General features: G+C 55.6%; 2 protein-coding genes across 6 annotated transcripts; both read left to right on the top strand.

Annotated features, from left to right (window-relative positions):
• Positions 1–411: 411 nt before the first annotated feature.
• Positions 412–10,699, top strand: RNF31 (ring finger protein 31). Of its 3 annotated transcripts, none has more exons than XM_068547200.1 (21): positions 412–963; positions 1,050–1,196; positions 1,347–1,502; positions 1,728–1,787; positions 1,891–1,966; positions 2,194–2,371; positions 2,846–3,233; positions 3,408–3,698; positions 3,956–4,204; positions 4,306–4,491; positions 4,603–4,809; positions 6,296–6,469; positions 6,552–6,650; positions 6,744–6,833; positions 8,244–8,358; positions 8,469–8,587; positions 8,742–8,966; positions 9,114–9,171; positions 9,892–9,988; positions 10,292–10,460; positions 10,574–10,699. In XM_068547200.1, exons 1-21 carry the CDS (start codon positions 772–774, stop codon positions 10,625–10,627), a joined length of 3,330 nt encoding a protein of 1,109 aa, XP_068403301.1. In that variant the 5' UTR covers positions 412–771; the 3' UTR covers positions 10,628–10,699. The 3 variants fall into 3 exon arrangements, with proteins under 3 accessions (XP_068403301.1, XP_068403321.1, XP_068403311.1); XM_068547220.1 differs by having other exon boundaries at positions 413–963; positions 4,124–4,204; positions 8,853–8,966; XM_068547210.1 differs by having other exon boundaries at positions 413–963; positions 8,853–8,966.
• Positions 10,700–11,307: 608 nt separating this feature from the next.
• On the top strand, positions 11,308–16,064 carry IRF9 (interferon regulatory factor 9). 3 transcript variants are annotated; one of them, XM_068547242.1, is made up of 10 exons: positions 11,308–11,395; positions 12,165–12,345; positions 12,668–12,851; positions 13,091–13,221; positions 13,310–13,391; positions 13,495–13,566; positions 14,184–14,525; positions 15,369–15,484; positions 15,632–15,799; positions 15,909–16,064. In XM_068547242.1, exons 2-9 carry the CDS (start codon positions 12,166–12,168, stop codon positions 15,758–15,760), a joined length of 1,236 nt encoding a protein of 411 aa, XP_068403343.1. In that variant the 5' UTR covers positions 11,308–11,395; position 12,165; the 3' UTR covers positions 15,761–15,799; positions 15,909–16,064. The 3 variants fall into 3 exon arrangements, with proteins under 3 accessions (XP_068403343.1, XP_068403333.1, XP_068403353.1); XM_068547232.1 differs by having other exon boundaries at positions 15,632–16,064; XM_068547252.1 differs by lacking the exon at positions 13,495–13,566 and having other exon boundaries at positions 15,632–16,064.
• The last annotated feature ends 1,539 nt before the right edge of the window (positions 16,065–17,603 follow it).

The raw sequence follows: 17,603 nt of genomic DNA, 5'->3' as shown, positions 1-17,603 counted from the left end.
TCAGGGTTGGGGTGAGAAGGGTGGGAGAGTGGGAAAGGGGGTGTTCAGTGGTGGGGCTCCCCCAGGAAGGCTTGACTGCGGGGAAGGGCCAGAGAGGGATCAGAGTGGGCGGGAGAGGTAGTAGGAGGGAGAAGGGACAGAGAATATGGGAGGGAGAAGGGACAGAGAATATGGAAGGGAGAAGGCGCGGGGGCTTCCTCCCGGAGGGGGCCCTATCTTCAAGACTGACTGGAGAAGGGGCTTGAGTGGGGCTCAGGCCGGCCAGAGTTGAGTCCCCAGCTGACTGGGATTTCCCCTGTGGGATCCCGGATAGAGCGGAGGGCTTTGAGGGGAATAAAGTAACCCCACACCGGGGTCTATCCGGAGAGGGGTGGGACCAGCCTGGACCAAGGAGGGGAAGAGCGCCAGAACAGGGTTTGCAGCCTAGGCGCTCTGGGGGAGGAGCCATGGATTATTTATCATTATCATTGGCTGGGACCCTGGCCACGCCCACGATCACTTGGCCCCCGCCCTTCCTCAAGCTTAGACCCCGCCCCTTCCCCTGAATCTGGGTCGCAGTCCCGCCCTCTTTCCTAGTACTTCCTGTTCCCGCTAACCCTGGCGTTGGGCCCGGGGCCGAAGAGTGACCGTACCCTGAGTGACCCGGGGCGTCCGAGCCGACCGGGTCGGGCCGCGAAGCCAGACCCCAGGCGTTCCTGGCGGCGCTCGGGCCGCGCACAGCCTGAGCCGGGTCCCGTCGGGCAGCGGGCTGGGGCTGACTCTTGTCTCAGGATGCCGGGGGAGGAGGAGGAGCGGGCCTTCCTGGCGGCCCGCGAGGAGCTGGCGAGCGCCCTGAGGAGGGATTCCGGGCAGGCGTTTTCGCTGGAGCAGCTCCGGCAGCTACTGGTCACCTCTCTGCCGCCAGCAGCCCGCTACCTGCAGCTGGATGCTGCACGCCTGGTCCGCTGCAACGCTCATGGGGAGGTGAGGCCCGGCCCGGGTTGGGAGGAGGGCAGAGGACCGGAGGCCGGGCCGGGGCTCACTGCTCTCTGCTCTCTGACTGCTCCCAGCCCCGAAACTACCTCAACACCCTCTCCACGGCCCTGAACATCCTGGAGAAATATGGCCGCAACCTCCTCAGCCCTCAGCGGCCCCGGTACTGGCGCGGGGTCAAGTTTAATAACCCTGTCTTTCGCAGTACGGTGGATGCTGTTCAGGTGAAGCCCCTGGGCCCCTAATGGGAGAAGGGAACTTAGCCTGGGCTGGGGGTTGACTAGAAAGGGCCTGAGGCTGTGCTGAATGGGTTGAGGTCCAGCCCTGGTGGGAAGGGGACCTGCTGGGCGGTGACTGGTTTGAATGTGTGGCAGGGGGGCCGGGATGTTCTGCGATTGTATGGCTACACAGAGGAGCAGCCAGATGGGTTGAGCTTCCCTGAGGGCCAGAAGGAGCCGGATGAGCGACAAGTTGCTACAGTCACACTGGAAGTACTGCTGCTTCGGACAGAGCTCAGCCTGCTGTTACAGGTGAGGTATCTCTAGTCCTGAGGACTTAAGCATCAGGGCTGGGAATCCCAGCCTAACAACAAAGCCAGTGTGGGGACTCCCATGCTGCTGAACCATAGGCATAGTCCCCGCAGTAACTTAGGATCTCTCTGTACTTTTCACCATTTGAACGTTGGGGGACCAGGGCTTTGAGGGAGGGCCTTGTTCCAGGGCTCTAGGTGGGAACTCTTCTTATCTTGTTTGCAGAATACTCATCCAGAACCACAAACACTGGAGCAGCTGCTGAAAGACAAGGTTGAAGATGATGTAAGGAAGGCAGGAATGGGGCTCTGGGGCCTGGCGAACAAAGGGAACCTGTTGTGGGCCTCTGTCCCCAAGCCTTTGCTCATTCCCTGTCCTTTTTCCTCAGATACTGCAGCTCTCAGAGTTTGCCCCCTTACTGAGAGAGATTGCTCCTGACCCCCTCACCACACCCTCTGCCCCAGGTATTATTGTCCTATATTGGGGGGTGGGAGTGCTAGTAGATCATACTGATGGAAATTTCCTCTGTCTTCTTGGTTATTTTCCTTTCTTTTTAAAAAGAGATTAAAATTGTTTCCTTGGGTTGAAAAGATATGCTGAAAAGTTGTCTGTGATTTGTCCCCTTCCACAGCAGATTCAAATGTAACCTGGTCATTTTTAGAAAGATGTTCTATTTTTTCCTGTTCTCCAGCCTCCATTCCTGGTCCCTGCTTCCTCTGTGGTTCTGCCCCAGGCACATTGCACTGCTCAGCTTGTAAACAGGCCTTGTGCCCAACTTGTGATCGCCTCTTCCATGGACACCCAGACCGTGCACATCACCTCCGCCAGACCCTGCCTGGGGTCCCCCAGGCCACCCACCTGACCTCCAGGTGAGAGGCCTTTTCTTCTGAGTGGGAGCGAAATTGAGAGAACTTAAAATTATTTGAGTATCTACTATGTGCTGGATTCTGTGCTAAAGACTGTCTCATAGAGAGCAAGCAACCAGTTACTGCCCTCCAGGAGATCATAGATATACATGTCAAGCAAGTAGCAGTCATAGCAAAATAGATTATTTGAGTGTGCAAATAGGTAGTAGGAGGATGCAGCTTAGTCAGAAGGATCAGCTCAATCAGTTGGTAGTATTTTAAGCACCTAATAGGGGTCAGGCCCTATGTTAGGGATATTTACCAGCCAGCTACGGACTTTAAGCTGTCATTTAAATGTTGAACAGGCTATGGGTATGGCAGTGTTCCAGACATGTGCAAAGGCCAGAGCCATGTGTTGTCCTGCAGGGAATGAGGGATGCCCATGGGTAAGGGTCCCAGGCACCCCCTCAGCAGGCCGTGTCTGCTTTTCCATTACAGCTTACCTGCCTCAGCTCCACCACAGTCTCAGTCAACCTCCCTGCTGGCCCTGGGAGACAGCTCTCTTTCTTCCCCTGATCCTGCAAGTGCCCGTCTTCCCTGGCACTGTTCTGCCTGCGCCATGCTGAATGAACCTTGGGCAGTACTCTGTGTGGCCTGTGATCGGCCCCGAGGCTGTAAAGGGTTGGGGCTGGGGATTGAGGGTCCCCAAGGAGCTGGGGGCCTAGAACCCGAGCTTGCACGGGGTCACTGGGCCTGCCAGAGCTGCACCTTTGAGAATGAGGCTGCGGCTGTGCTGTGTGCCGTATGTGAGCGACCTCGGCTGGCTCAGCCTCCCAGCTTGGTAGTGGATTCTCAGGATGCCGGCGTTTGCCTACAGCCCCTTCAGGTAACCTGTTCCTGGCCTTCTCAGCTCTTTATTTGCACCCGTTACCACAGACCATTCTCTACTTCTTCATCCCCTATTTTCCTTCAGTTCCCCAGTATCTTCCCCCTAGCTTTCTATATTTCCATCTTGAGCCTCAACCAACCTTCAGTGGGATAATTCTTTCTGCCTTCCCAGCAGGAGGATACTTTGCTCTCCTCTGCCCAGACTCCAGTGTGGTACTGTATTCACTGTACCTTCTGCAACTCGGGCCCTGGCTGGGTGTGTGCTATGTGCAACCGGACCAGCAGCCCCATCCCAATACAGCGTACCCCCCGGCCCCTTGCCAGCTCTTTGGAAGAGCGACTCCCTGAACCAGGGCCTCCACGACGCCTCAGTGCCCCCCTGGCCAGTTCCTGTGGGGACCTTGAGAAGCAACGCCAAGACAAGATGCGGGAGGAAGGTCTCCAGCTAGTGCTCAAGATCCGGGTGAGGATTTGGGCCTGGGATAAGCTTGTGGGGGAAGGGAGAGGCTGCAGTTGATTGATGCAGGTTCTCAAAACCTGTCATTGTTAGCAGCAGCTGCCTCTTATTGAACCCTTCCCCCAGGGCAGGTATCATGCTGTGTCCTGCTCAGGTGATCCATGATCTGAGCTCCAGCACTGTCAGCATTTTGGTTCGGGCTAAGGGTGGGTGGAGTGTGCCCTTCCTGATGGGCACTCTGTCTGGGCGGGACTGTGCCTTAGGAAGGGGAAGCCGGAGGCGCCTGTCCAGAGGAGGTCTTCTCAGCTCTGCAGTACTCGGGCACCGAGGTGCCCCTGCAGTGGCTGCGCTCAGAGCTGCCCTACGTGCTGGAGATGGTGGCTGAGCTGGCTGGACAGCAGGACCCAAGGCTGGGTGCCTTTTCCTGTCAGGAGGCCCGGAATGCCTGGCTGGATCGTCACGGCAACCTGGATGAAGCTGTGGAAGAGTGTGTGAGGGCCCGGCGGAGGAAGGTAGTAGCAGCTGTGCTGGGGCGGGGTGCAGGATTGAGGGCTATGGATTTCAGAGCCTCTCACATTCTTCTTTACTTCTTCTCACCCCTCCCAACTCACAGGTGCAGGAGCTCCGGTCCCTGGGCTTTGAGCCTGAGGAGGGGTCTCTTCAAGCCTTGTTCCAACACGGGGGTGACGTGGCACGAGCCCTGACTGAGCTACAGCGCCAGCGCCTAGAGCCCTTCCATCAGCGCCTCTGGGACAGTGGTCCTGAGCCCACCCCTTCCTGGGATGGGCCAGATAAGCAGGTGCTGGAAGGAGGTGAAGAGCCCACTTAGTAGGGCTGAGGGCAGGCTGAGGGGTAGGCTCTCTGCGGTCTGACAGCCACTTCTTCCCTCTCCACCCGAATCGCCTTGCAGAGCCTGGTCAGACGGCTTTTGGCAGTCCACGCACTCCCCAGCTGGGGCCGGGCAGAGCTGGCACTGGCGCTACTGCAGGAAACACCCAGGAACTATGAGTTGGGGGACGTGGTAGAAGCTGTGAGGCAGAGCCAGGACCGGGCCTTCCTGCGCCGCTTGCTTGCCCAGGAGTGTGCCGTGTGCAGCTGGGCCCTGCCCCGCAACCGGGTAAGTCCCTCCCCACTGCCCCTGGCCTTAGAATTGCTCTGTTCCCTTTGGACCCCCACTCTACCCCAGCCCCTGTCTCCGATCTTGTCTTTTGCTCTGCAGTTGCCCATGTGCCCCTGAAGCCTTCTGGGAAGGGGAGGGCAGGAATAGGCCACCTCCCTCTCTTTTTTTAAATGTTCTATTATGGGAAATTTCGAACGTGCAATAGTAGAGAAAACTGTATTACGGATTCCACTCTCCTTCCCCGCACCATGTATTCATCATCAAGCTTCAACCGTTATTAATGTATGACCAATCTTCACTTCATCTACACATACATAGGATTATTTTGAAGCAAATCTCAGATGTCAGATAGTTTATCTGTAATATTTCAATATGTATCTCTAAAAGATAAAACTCTTTGAAAATATAGCCACAAATACCAGTGTCACACCAAAAAAATTACCAGTAATTCTTTAATGTGACCATCAAATACCCAGTTGGTAGGAATAGGCCCCTCTTATCTCCTGAGCCCCTTCTGACTTACTCTAGGTCAGAAGTGGCAGTTCTTTGGCAAAATACAGCCCAGTTTAGTTAGGCTGGCTCTGTATGTTTTTTGTTTTTACTCTTTATTTTAAAATAATTGTAGAGTCACAGGCAGTTATAAAAATAGTACAGAATCCTGTGTGCTCTTCATCCACCTCCTCCCAATGGTGACATCTTGTATAATCATAGTGCAATATCAAGACCAAGAAATAGATATTGGCACAATGTTAGCAAGACCGCAGGCTTTGTTCATTTTGTGCATCAGTGTGTATGTGTGTAGTTGTATGCAGTTTGATCCCACATGTAGATTCATGTAACCGTCACCACAATCAAGATACCACAATGCAACCCCCTTGTGCTACCGCTTTATAGTTGTAACCTTCTTCCCCTCCTCCTGTCATATGGCAACCACTAGTCTGTTCTCCATTGCTATAGTTTTGTCATTTCAAGGATGTTGTTTGTGTTTGCTTTTTTTTTGGCCGTGCCACACAGCTTGCAGGATCTTAGTTCCCCAACCAGGGATTGAACCCAGGCCCTCGTCAGTGAAAGTGTGGAGTCCTACCCACTGGACCACCAGGGAATCCACGCCACCCCCCCCTCCCCCGCAGCTGCTTTTTCCTTTTTAAATTAACTTTTTAAAAAATTTTATTTTCTATTGGAGTACAGTTGATCTACAGTGCTGTGTTAGTTTCAGGTGTACAGCAAAGTGATTCAGTTATTGTGTGTTTGCTTTTAATTGAATGTGGATGCCTTTGGAGGGCATTCTTCCATTTACCTTAGGTCTCACCATTGTCTGTTTTTTTCCATCTGAAGGTCTTCAGACATTTAGGTTGCCTGCCCAGTTGTTAATTAGACCCCAGTTTCATAGCAGACACCTGGCTACTGCTCCTTCCCCCGGCTGGCAACTGTAGCTTCTTACCCCCTTCCCTCCCTTCCCTTCCCTTCCCTTCCCCTCCACCAGATGCAGGCTCTGACCTCCTGTGAGTGCACTATCTGTCCCGACTGCTTCCGCCAGCACTTCACCATTGCCTTGAAGGAGAAACACATCACAGACATGGTGTGCCCTGCCTGTGGCCGCCCTGACCTCACCGATGACGCACAGCTGCTCAGCTACTTTTCCACCCTTGATATCCAGGTACTGCAGTCCCTAGGACTCAGGGTGCCCTGGGCTTTGAAAGGAGCCTTGCCCACCCGCCACTTCCACATCCTGTTCCCAGCTTCGAGAGAGCCTAGAGCCAGATGCCTATGCGCTGTTCCACAAGAAGCTGACTGAGGGCGTGCTCATGCGAGATCCCAAGTTCTTGTGGTGTGCCCAGGTCAGAGGCCTGCCCAGAGCTGCTGACCGGAGGGAGGAGTGGGGAGTGGTGCCTGGTCAGGCCTCAGACAGCTTTATGCTCTTGCACCCACAGTGCTCCTTTGGCTTCATATACGAGCGTGAGCAGCTGGAGGCAACATGTCCCCAGTGTCACCAGACCTTCTGCGTGCGCTGTAAGCGCCAGGTGAGGCACATCCGTCCTTTTAGAAATACCTGCTGAGCCACCGCAGGTACTGTTAGATGCGGGGTGTGCTGGAGAACAGAACAGACGTGAGCTCTGGGCTCAAAGAGTTACAGGCTAGCCAGGGAGGGAGGGAGGAGGGGTGAGGGAAGGAGAGAGAGCAGAATTATACATCGCCATGGGTTCTATGAAGAAAACAAATAGGAATCTGAGGTTAGGAATAACAGAATGGACCTACCTAGTACATAGGATCGAGAGGTTAGACAAGTGTTCTCTAAAATGGCTGGATTTAAGCTCAGGCATGAAAGTTAAGAAGAAGCCAACTATGCAAAGAGTATTTGGGAGAGAAAGAACAACACATGGAAAGACCAAAGTCAGAAAAAGTGTTGTGTGGCTGGAGCCTCAAGAGCAAGGGTGAGAGTGGCTGGCAGTCGGAGAGGAGCTAGGTGTCAGGTCAGGAGAGGCCGTGAGGCCAATCAAGCAAGGGATCGGCCTTTCGTTCTAAGACTGAGCAAGGGGTGATGCTCTCTCATTTACCTTTAGAAAGTTTAATATTTGATACCAAAAAGACGCATCTGTCTTTTTTTAAAATTTATTTTAATTAATTAATTTATTTATTTATTTATTTATTGTTGGCTGTGTTGGGTCTTCGTTGCTGCGTGCGGGCTTTCTCTAGTTGAGGCGAGCAGGGGCTACTCTTCGTTGCCGCGTGCGGACTTCTCATCGTGGTGGCTTCTCTTGTTGCGGAGCATGGGCTCTAGGTGCATGGGCTTCAGCAGTTGTGGCACGTGGGCTCAGTAGTTGTGGCTCGCGGGCTCTAGAGCGCAGGCTCAGTAGTTGTGGCACACGGGCTTAGTTGCTCCGCGGCATGTAGGATCTTCCTGGACCAGGGCTCGAACCCATGTCCTCTACATTGGCAGGCGGATTCTTAACCCCTGTGCCACCGGAGAAGTCCCTGGTGGCACATCTGTCTTATAAAACACAATAATAAAATGAACACCTGCGACCCTACCACCAAACCTCCAAGCTAGAACACTCCCAGTGCAGTTGGTTACACGTTCAAAGGCACACTGGCTGCAAGGTGTAGGCTGAACCATAGGGGAGCAGGAGTGGAGGCATAGAGAGTAGGAATCGAGACGAGACCTGACCTGGCCCGGAGTAAAGGTGGTCAGAGTAGGGATGAAGAAAAGGACAGGGTTGAGCTAGGCTTGGGTGGTGGAAACAAGACTTGCTGGTGAATGTTTCGGGTGTGAAGAGATGAGAGAACCAAGGCTGGCCCTTTGGTTTGGGATTTGAGCAAATGGTGGATGGCAGTGCCATACACTAAGCCAGGAACCGCTGGATCTGAGTGGAGGGGCCAGCAAGAAGGGCCTGGGATAGAGCTTTCATGGGAAGCTTGTTTCCTTCTGGCAGTGGGAGGAGCAGCATCGAGGCCGGAGCTGTGAAGATTTCCAGAACTGGAAACGCACCAATGACCCGGAATATCAGGCCCAGGGCTTGGCGATGTACCTTCAGGAAAATGGCATAGGTAAGGTTGCCTGTTTGCCCAGTAATCTCTCATTGCCCATTGCAGCGGCTCTCTTCCTGAGGGCCTGAGGAGCAGTGGCAGCCCGAACCCTGACCTGCTGTCCCTTGCAGACTGCCCCAAGTGCAAGTTCTCGTACGCACTGGCCCGAGGAGGCTGCATGCACTTTCACTGCACCCAGTGCCGCCACCAGTTCTGCAGTGGCTGCTACAATGCCTTTTACGCCAAGAATGTGAGCCCAGAGAACGGGGATGGAAGGGCTAGCTGGGTGGGGCTGCTGTCGGGAGTGAGGGGTGGAGGCCACTGAGGAACAGCCCAGGGGAAGAGGAGAACAGTGGGGGGTAAAGCACCTCTCTCTGTCCTCTCTCCCCTTCTGCTTGCTCCAGACCCTCCAATGTCTCATCTCCCCCACCCCTACACCCCTCACGCAGGGGTTCCTGAGAGGCCAGGACCCCAACAGTCTCCAACTTCCCCTCTCCCATCTGGGTTTCCGCCAGAAATGTCCAGACCCTAACTGCAGGGTGAAGAAGTCCCTGCATGGCCACCACCCCCGCGACTGCCTCTTCTACCTGCGGGACTGGACGGCTCTCCGGCTCCAGAAGCTGCTTCAGGTCAGGGGCAGCCAGCCTGGCTGGCTTGCCAGTCGCCCAGGAGAGGAAGCAGGGCACAGGGTGGCAGGAAGGGAAAGGCCTGGATGCCGAGAAATCCAGCAGGCTGGCATCAAGGGAAGCTAACGCCCATCCTTCTGCCTTCCTCAGGACAATAACGTCATGTTCAACACAGAGCCCCCAGCGGGGGCCCGGGCAGTGCCTGGAGGTGAGTGTCGGGACAGGCCTAGGAGAAGGCAAGAGGAGGGGCTGGGCTCCCCCTGTGTGATGGATGAAGGCGAGGCTTGGGTCTGGGGTTGGACCAGGACGCAGGGCCCATCCTGTGCTTGCTTGGTGTGCTCTTTGGTGACTCAGCCTCCCCAGGCTTGTTTCTTCCTCTGTAAAGTGAGGACCATATCTACCTTGCAGCCAAGCTGTTTTATGTAAGGCCACATTCAAGCGCCTGGCACCTCGATGCTAATTTTATTCTCCCATTCCCAAAGGATAGTGATTCAATAGTTAATTCAATGACTATTTAATTAAAGACTTACTAGTTGCACTGTTTTAGGTTCCATGAGGGCAACAGAAAGATGTTGTGTATGATTCTAATCTGCCCCACTTCTTACCATCTGTGTAGAGTAAGACCTTCACAGGATAAGCTAATCTCGCAAGAGCTAAATCACAACCAAAAGAGCTGTCTCAAGGGAGTATATGATTATGGGCCAGAAGTCAGCTTGGCTAAAAGCAGGGACACCAAGGTCCCTGCTTCTGTGTCGGAAGTGGTCTGCATGGTGGCATCTCTGGCACAGCTGTTAGAGCAGGGGCTCCTGTCCTCAGTCCCCTCCCTAGAGGCTGCCTCCCGTGCCTCCATCCATATCCTAGTTCTCCTGGGCCTTTGTGGTCAGTGGCCCCCTCCGGACAAAGGGTCCCTTCCTTCCCTTACCCCTAGGTGGCTGCCGAGTGATGGAGCAGAAGGAAGTTCCCGATGGGTTCCGGGACGAAGCCTGCGGCAAGGAGACTCCTGCTGGCTATGCCGGCCTCTGCCAGTGAGTGCCAGGCAGGGCGTGGAGCACGGCGTCGGGGGCACAGGAGCACTGGGGGTGTGCCTGGGCAGAAGAGTGGGTCTCTGCGAGCAGTAGGTCCTGCAAGAAGTGGGAGGGAGGGGCCTATCTAGGCAAGGGCACAGAAAGGTGGTGTGCACAGGTTGGCAAGGGCCTACAAGAGCAACTGGCGACGAGTGTCGGTCTTGTTCATCTGAGTATGCTAGTGCCCAGCACAGTGCTGGACACACTCAGTTGATATCAGCCAAACTTCAGAAGAACAAATATTCCGCCCTCTCATCTCCCCAGGGCGCACTACAAAGAGTACCTTGTGAGCCTCATCAATGCCCACTCGCTGGACCCAGCCACCCTGTATGAGGTGGAGGAGCTGGAGACGGCTGCCGAGCGCTACCTGCATGTGCGCCCACAGCCGCTGCCTGGGGAGGATGCCGCCACCTACCACGCCCGCTTGTTACAGGTAAAGCCTCCCCCCAGCCTCACCTCTGACCCCACTCTCTAGAAGTCCCCTGTCCCCTGACTGTGTCTGAGCCCCAGGCTTCCAGTATCATCATCTTCTCTCTCCTTCTACAGAAGCTGATAGAAGAGGTGCCCTTGGGACAGAGTATCCCCCGCAGGAGGAAGTAGCTGAGGGCAAGGGTCCCAATGAAGGTCCTGTGATCTGACTCCCCGGGAACACTTCCAGCACCAATAAAGAGGCATTTCCTTGCCCAGGCTTCTTGGTGGTCCTTCTTCCTTCCTGACCCCACCATCTGGGGGCACCGGGGAAACAGGGGGCAGTGGACAGAGCTTTGCTAAAGGCCCCCTGCAGCCTGCCACCTGACCCTCTCTGGACTCAGGCAGAAGGAATTGACGCTGTGGGAGGCCAAGGGCAGCCCTCCCCATCCAGCCACCTGGCCTGGGCTTCCTCCTTCCCTGCCTCCTTTCTTTCTTTCATTGAATTCAGCTGATATTTGGGGTGACCTAGTAGGTACCAAGCAGGCACCGTGGGGGAACACAGATGCACAAGTGGTACAGAGCTATCCAGAGGCCCCAGGCCTGACTCCGGGACACTGCGGCCTCCCTGGGGAAGCAGCAGTGTCATAGAGGTGGTCTGATGCAAGCAAGGAGTATCTTGAGGGAGGAAAGGGAATGAGCCTGAGGCAGTAGGGTCCCTCATCCAGACTCTGACCGCAGGATTCCTACGATAAGATTCTCAGATGCTGCTTCCCCCTGGTGGTAACCAGTTACCCTGCAACTCGGAGACCACGTGATTTCGGGGAAAAGGACCTCCCTGGAGGAGAACTGAAACTTAGGGTGGGGACTGTAGAAAGGGGCGGAGAGATCCAGGAGCTGCCTAGCCGGGAGCTGAGCTGAGGTCGGCTGAGCCCTGGGACAGCCTGCACAGCAGCTCAGGTAAGATTAACCAAAAATAGGTGTCAGCCTGGGTCTAGGCGGGAAGGCCCGGCTAGATTGGAGGTGGTGGGTAGAGGCTCCTGGAGACCCCTCTGCTAGACTGAGGAATAGACAGAAGGCCTGTGAGCTGGGGAGCTGGAATTTGGCATGAGTGAAAGACTTATGGGGGGGCCTGCATCCCAAGCCTTGTAGGCGAAGGACAGGAGGACCTGCTACCGGGTTGTTTGGAGAAGAAGACTCTGCTGCTCTCCCCTGATTGTTTTCTTGCCTCCTGGTCCTGCCCACTTCCGCCCGCCCACAGCTCTGCCCCTGCCCCCAGCTCACTGCCCCACCTACCCCTGGGACAAGCAGAGGGAGGGGAAGGTTGGGGGGCATCGAAGGATAGGTTGTGGGGGTGGTGAGTGAAGAGGGTTGATGAGGCATCACAAGCAGCCACGTGTCTGTAAATACTTGGGGATCCAGACAGGGTCTCTCACCAGGAGCAGGACACCAGGGGAACAATAGATTCCTGAAAAACCTTAAAATTAAGACCAATGCCTAAGGTTCCCTTCCAGATGTCACAGCTCGGGATGTTAAAAAGAAAGTATTTTTGGTCATCGCTAGTGACAGCAGAAATAATTCGGCCTCAGAAGTTTGAGATTATGTCTATAGAGGCAAAAGATGGATGAGATCTCTAGGGGCCCTTGCCGGAATCCAACCCCAAGGGCCAGGATCTCACTCTTCCCAAAGTATCAGTTCCCCTGACACTTCCTGCTGCTTTTATCCCCAGGATGGCATCAGGCAGGGCACGTTGCACCCGAAAGCTCCGGAGCTGGGTGGTGGAGCAAGTGGAGAGCGGGCAGTTCCCAGGAGTGTGCTGGGAAGATGCGGCCAAGACCATGTTCCGCATTCCCTGGAAGCACGCAGGCAAGCAGGACTTCCGGGAGGATCAGGATGCCGCCTTCTTCAAGGTGAAAGGCCCGGAAACTGGCCCCTTGGAGGGAGGGATGGAATATACACTGGCACTGTCACCCTCAAGCGGTTGCGTCCACCTGGGTTTCAGATAAAGGGGAGGTTGCAGGGTAGAACCAGCTACATTACGTAATTGTCAGAGTCCCATGCAAGATGAAAATGCAAACCTTAGTAAGGATCTCAAGGTGGCAATAGCTGAGCATAAACCTAGCATAGGCCCTTCCGTGTGAGCGCTCAGGCCACACATCCGTGAAGCCAGCCTCAGTAAAGGATCTGCGGTCCAGAACATGCTGCCTCTTCTTTACTTCTGCTGTGTCCTAGGCCTGGGCGATATTTAAGGGAAAGTACAAGGACGGGGACTCGGAAGGCCCTGCCATCTGGAAGACTCGTCTGCGCTGTGCTCTGAACAAGAGTTCTGAGTTCCAGGAGGTTCCTGAGAATGGCCACAGGGATGGGGCTGAGCCCTACAAGGTGTACCGGCTGCTGCCACCCGGAACCCTCCCCGGTGGGTGTCCCTTTGCCCCGCCACTCCTAGAATCAGCAGCCTGGGGAGGAAGGATGGAGCCCTGCGCCTCCTGGGAAGGTGGTGGCCTCCCTCAAGGCCCCTCGGTCAGAGTTCTGCCCTGTCCTTGGGGAGCAGGTTCCCTGCCAGTCCTGCCCATCCTTTCACTGCCTCCTATCTCTCCCCTTCCCTCTGTGCCCACTTAAGGCTCTGACCTTCCTCTCCCTCTCAACGTTCCACAGCTCAGCCAGGGACCCAGAAATCACCATCAAAGCGACACCACAGTTCTGTGTCCTCTGAGAGGAAGGAGGACGAGGTTACCACGAAGAACTGCATACTCAGCCCCTCCTTGCTCCAGGACCCCCTCAAAAATGTGAGAGCTGGTGGGGGAACCAGGTGGGTCTGAGAGCAGAACAGTAACTGGGGGAGAGGTGGGCCAACGATAGAAACTGTGTCTGTAGGAGCTGGTGGAGACCAGTGGGGGAGCAGCCTACTCAGACTCCGGGAGCAGCAGCAGCGGCAACAGCCCTGAGCCTCAGGAAGGTACCACGTGCCCTGCCTCTTGTGTTATCCTCCATGCCACACCCTCTGGCCCTTGGACTCCCCAGTCTGCTCTGAATGACCAGTGCCTCTGCCTCCCACCCAGGTAGGGACACAGCTGAGGCCCCTCTCCAAGGAGATCTGGTGTCCCCAGAGCTTCTGCCCCCTCCAGGTTCAGGTACTTGGCATTTCTGACTCACCCCTGCCCCCATCCTCCCCTGTCCTCCTGTGGCTATGCGTGTGTTACCTAATCTGTCAGGGCTTGCAGCAAACTGGGGCCACCTTACTCAGAGGCACTGGTTTCTAGGCAGTGCACCTGCCACCACTCCAAACAGCTCACTTCTCAAAAATACCCCCTACACACTGTGTTCCCTGGAAATCCACTTTGAGACATTGATTCTGTGGGTTAAGTAGAGGACCGATCTCTGGGACCCTCTTGTAAACTGTAAGGCCCTGGCCATTAAGGCCTCAGTGGGAATCTGTGTATTAGCTCCTCTCCTGAGTGATGGGAAAGTATGATGGGAAGCCCTCTGGGCTGCCGAGGGTTGGCGGTGAGGATGAGGAGGGAGGGCGCCTTCTCTATCCTTAAAAGGTGTGGCTACCGCCCCCACCTTGCGGCCTGCTTGGTCCTCACCAGCCCTTACCTGGTTTCTCTCTCTGAGCCTCACGTTCCTCGCCAGCAAAATGAGGGTGCTGGATTTGCAGGAAGCCCCTCTTCATTTCTCCAGAGCCTCTTGCTGGCCAGTGGGCCCCTGGGGAGGGGCGCCGGTGCAGCTGGCCTTTCTTTGTCCGCAGACTACTCTCTGCTGCTCACCTTCATCTACGATGGACGTGTGGTGGGTGAGGCCCAGGTGCAGAGCCTGGACTGCCGCCTCGTGGCTGAGCCCTCGAGCACCCAGTACGGCATGGAGCAGGTGATATTTCCCAAACCCGGCCCACGAGAGCCCACCCAGCGCTTGCTGAGCCAGCTCAAGAGAGGGGTCCTGGTGGCCAGCAACTCCCGAGGCCTCTTTGTGCAGCGCCTTTGCCCCATCCCCATCTCCTGGAATGCGCCCCAGGCTCCACCTGGTCCAGGCCCGCACCTGCTGCCCAGCAACGAGTGCGTGGAGCTCTTCAGAACCGCCTATTTCTGCAGAGGTGAGGCTGCTCCCTCCAAGCACCTGAGCCCCTTCCCCCACCTCTGTTCCCCCTCCATGGGCCCGGCCACCGCCCTGCGCTCCCTCCAGCACATCCCCCATCACAGCCCCGGCATGGCCCCTGCACTCGTGCAGTGCTCAGCCCTGGCAGCCCCCCTTCCCCAGCCAAGGCCGCAGAAGATGAGGACCAGGTAAGCCCAGCACCAGGGTGTCACGCCTCGTGAGCACCGCCACGTGGGAACGTACAGTAATCATGGGAAGGTGCGCCTCGCGGCACCCCCACCGGACACACCTGCACAGCGACCACGCACACATTCGCGAGAGCTGCGCGCATCACGTGCCCTCGCCCACCGCTCAGCCGCCCCTCAGCTTGCCCCTCTCCCATCCACGCTTGGAATCCCACTTCCTGCCTCCATTCCACTCTCAACTGGACTTCGGGAGTGGGGGCCCGGAGTACACGGGACCCAGGGCCACAGGGTGCCCTAGTGCAGGGAGGCTGTGAGCAGGCAACAGAGGTGTGGCCCAGCTGTGTTAGCAGCCAGGGCTGCCGCCGAGAGGACTGTAAGCTCCCCCAGCTCCCCCAGGTTTCAGGTTGTGTGATGACTGGCTACCTCTAAAAGGGGGCCCCTTTCCCTATTTGTCCACAGGCGAGCAGCAGCTTAGTTCCTAGCGTTTCCCCTGGCACCAGGCAATAGCCTCACCACCCCGAGGCTCCTGCTCTGGCCTTGGTCTCTGAGTGGCCCCACTGCCACCCCTCTTTCTCCATTATGGGATCCTCCCCAATCCCTCCCTGCCTGAGACCCTCTGTCTTCTCTTTCTTCCAACTCTTGACCTTTTCTCTCAGACCTGGCCAGGTACTTCCAGGGCCTGGGCCCCGCACCCGAGTTCCAGGTGACACTGAACTTCTGGGAGGAGAGCCCTGGCCCCAACCACACCCCACAGAGTCTTATCACAGTGCAGGTGAGTCGGGATAGGGCAAGAACAGCCTGCCTGCATGGGAGTGGGGTGTTCAGGAGGAAGCGGGCCTCCCGGGGAAAGAGCCCCTGGGCGTAGTGTCCGGCCCTGCCTGCCGTGCTCACAACCCCCTCTCCCCACCTCTTCGTGCAGATGGAGCAGGCCTTTGCCCGACATTTACTGGAGAAGACTCCAGAGGATCAGGCAGCCATCCTGTCCCTGGTGCAGAGCGTGGAGGACCCGGCCTCCTTCTCCTCTCTCTGTTCCTCCTATCTGCTTTGAGAGAGCCTCTTCCTCCACACTCTTGACCTGCCTCCCACGGTGATCATTCTCATGGGTTGTCTGTGGTGATTTAGTCCTTGAACTCCTCATAGACCCTGGTTGGTGGGGAACTCAAGGATGACTTTTTTTTTTTTTTTTTAATTTTGAGATATACCCTCTTTCGTCTCTGAGGAACTGAACTGGGCAAGTCCAGATGGCGTGAACTCAGGGGACCTTTCCCTCTGCCCGCAACCCTAAAACCTAGCACTTTATATTTTCTTAGATCTTCACTAAGGATTGAAAATAAAATTTTATTGAAAAGGAATCAGCATCGGATTTGTTGAGAGAAGAAGGCAGCAGGGTCACAGAGAGATGATGGGGATGTAACCTGAGGGCAGGCCACTCGGGTTCTCTTCCTGCTGGCATCTCTGGGCCCCTTTCCTCTCCTCCAACCACAGGTTCGGGCTAGCAAGCTGTCTGGGCTAGGAAGCTTTGGGTTCTGGGCCTGGCTCTCTGTACCCTCTAGGCAACCAGGATTAGGGAGAGGGTTGGGGTCAGCCAAAAAGTGGGGCACTGAGCCTATGGCCACCGTAGCCGCCTTCGTAAGGGAAATCCGGTGTCCACAGTCCTTGGCTAGAGGCCTCCGATTCAGCCTAGGGTTGGACTCTGGCCTGGAGGTCTCAATGAACAGACCTGAAACGATGAGCTAGAGGCCCTGGGGCCTGGCAGGGGAGGAAATCAGAGGGAAGAGTGGCCGAGCCTCCTGTGCCCTGGTGCCTCTTCTCCCAGTACCTGGGGCACTGTCACCCCAACTGAAGGCTGCTCCCAAACAGGTCTCCTCACTCTACCTGAGCGCCACGACAGACAACATGGCCTAGACTGCCACATCACCAGCACTCTGTCTGCTGGGATCCCAGGGGTCCAAATCCACCAACACCACTCTCCCTTGCCCCGTGTTTATCTTGCTCCCAAACTGGTAGTTCTTCTTCACAAGGCCACCGGTCATCCTACCTCATCCTACACTAATCTCCACCAGACTAGTTCACCGCTTAATCCGACTGCCACAGCCTCCAGCTTCCCGCTTCCCGTACATGACACCAAATTGGCGGAGAGGTAGCCTCCCAGACCAGCTCCTTCCTGCCATGTCACTTTTATAAGCTTTGAGTGGCTCACTGACATGATCAAATCTGGATGTCTAGATTCTTGAGGAATTTCTTGCTGTCTCACCTGACAAACTTCACTGCTTTTGAGCCTTTCTGCCTCCTTGGACCTTCCTTGTCTTCAGTCTCTCTCATCGTCATCCTGAGAAGCCAGGAACCCCAACAGGCATCTGCATAGGCAGTGAGGAAATTGGATACTGAGTGTGGAGGTGCACAGGCTCTGCTGAAATCCCTCCTGGACCTTCACTTCGTTTTTCTGTTATACCCCCACATCCAACCCATCAGCAAATCCTATCATTCCTCCCTTCAAAATCTATCCTGAATCTGACTCTGCTTCCCTCACCAAGACTGGTTCAAACACCATCATCTCTCACACCTCTTCTTTCTGCTTCCTTCCACATCTTTTCTGCTTCCACTCTTGTCCACCTTCAGCCCATTCTCAACACAGAAGAGATCCTCTTAACACATAAATCTTATCATGTCATTCCTCTGCTTGAAATCCTCCATTGGCTTTCAATTCACTCAGGGTAAGAGCCCAAATCCTTACAATGGCCTTCAAGGTGATATGGCCCCTATTCTCCTTTCTAACCTCACCCCTTGCTATTCTCCTCAGTTACTTTGCTCCAGGCTCCCTGAACCCACCAGACATTTCTGCCTCAGGACCTTTGCACTTGCTGGTTCTTTTGTCTAGAACACTCTTCCTT

Source organism: Eschrichtius robustus, chromosome 1, assembly GCF_028021215.1.
Source record: "Eschrichtius robustus isolate mEscRob2 chromosome 1, mEscRob2.pri, whole genome shotgun sequence".
NCBI lineage: Eukaryota > Metazoa > Chordata > Mammalia > Artiodactyla > Eschrichtiidae > Eschrichtius > Eschrichtius robustus.
This window is presented reverse-complemented; position numbering and strand designations above follow the sequence as displayed.

Bases quoted from the DNA above. Each gene is read 5' to 3' on its own strand.
- RNF31 (XM_068547200.1), top strand. From the start codon at position 772: ATGCCGGGGGAGGAGGAGGAGCGGGCCTTCCTGGCGGCCCGCGAGGAG. The intron at 964-1,049 runs GTGAGGCCCGGC...GACTGCTCCCAG, and splicing joins GCTGCAACGCTCATGGGGAG to CCCCGAAACTACCTCAACAC. The intron at 1,788-1,890 runs GTAAGGAAGGCA...CTTTTTCCTCAG, and splicing joins AAGACAAGGTTGAAGATGAT to ATACTGCAGCTCTCAGAGTT.
- IRF9 (XM_068547242.1), top strand. From the start codon at position 12,166: ATGGCATCAGGCAGGGCACGTTGCACCCGAAAGCTCCGGAGCTGGGTG. The intron at 12,346-12,667 runs GTGAAAGGCCCG...GCTGTGTCCTAG, and splicing joins AGGATGCCGCCTTCTTCAAG to GCCTGGGCGATATTTAAGGG. The intron at 15,485-15,631 runs GTGAGTCGGGAT...CTCTTCGTGCAG, and splicing joins AGAGTCTTATCACAGTGCAG to ATGGAGCAGGCCTTTGCCCG.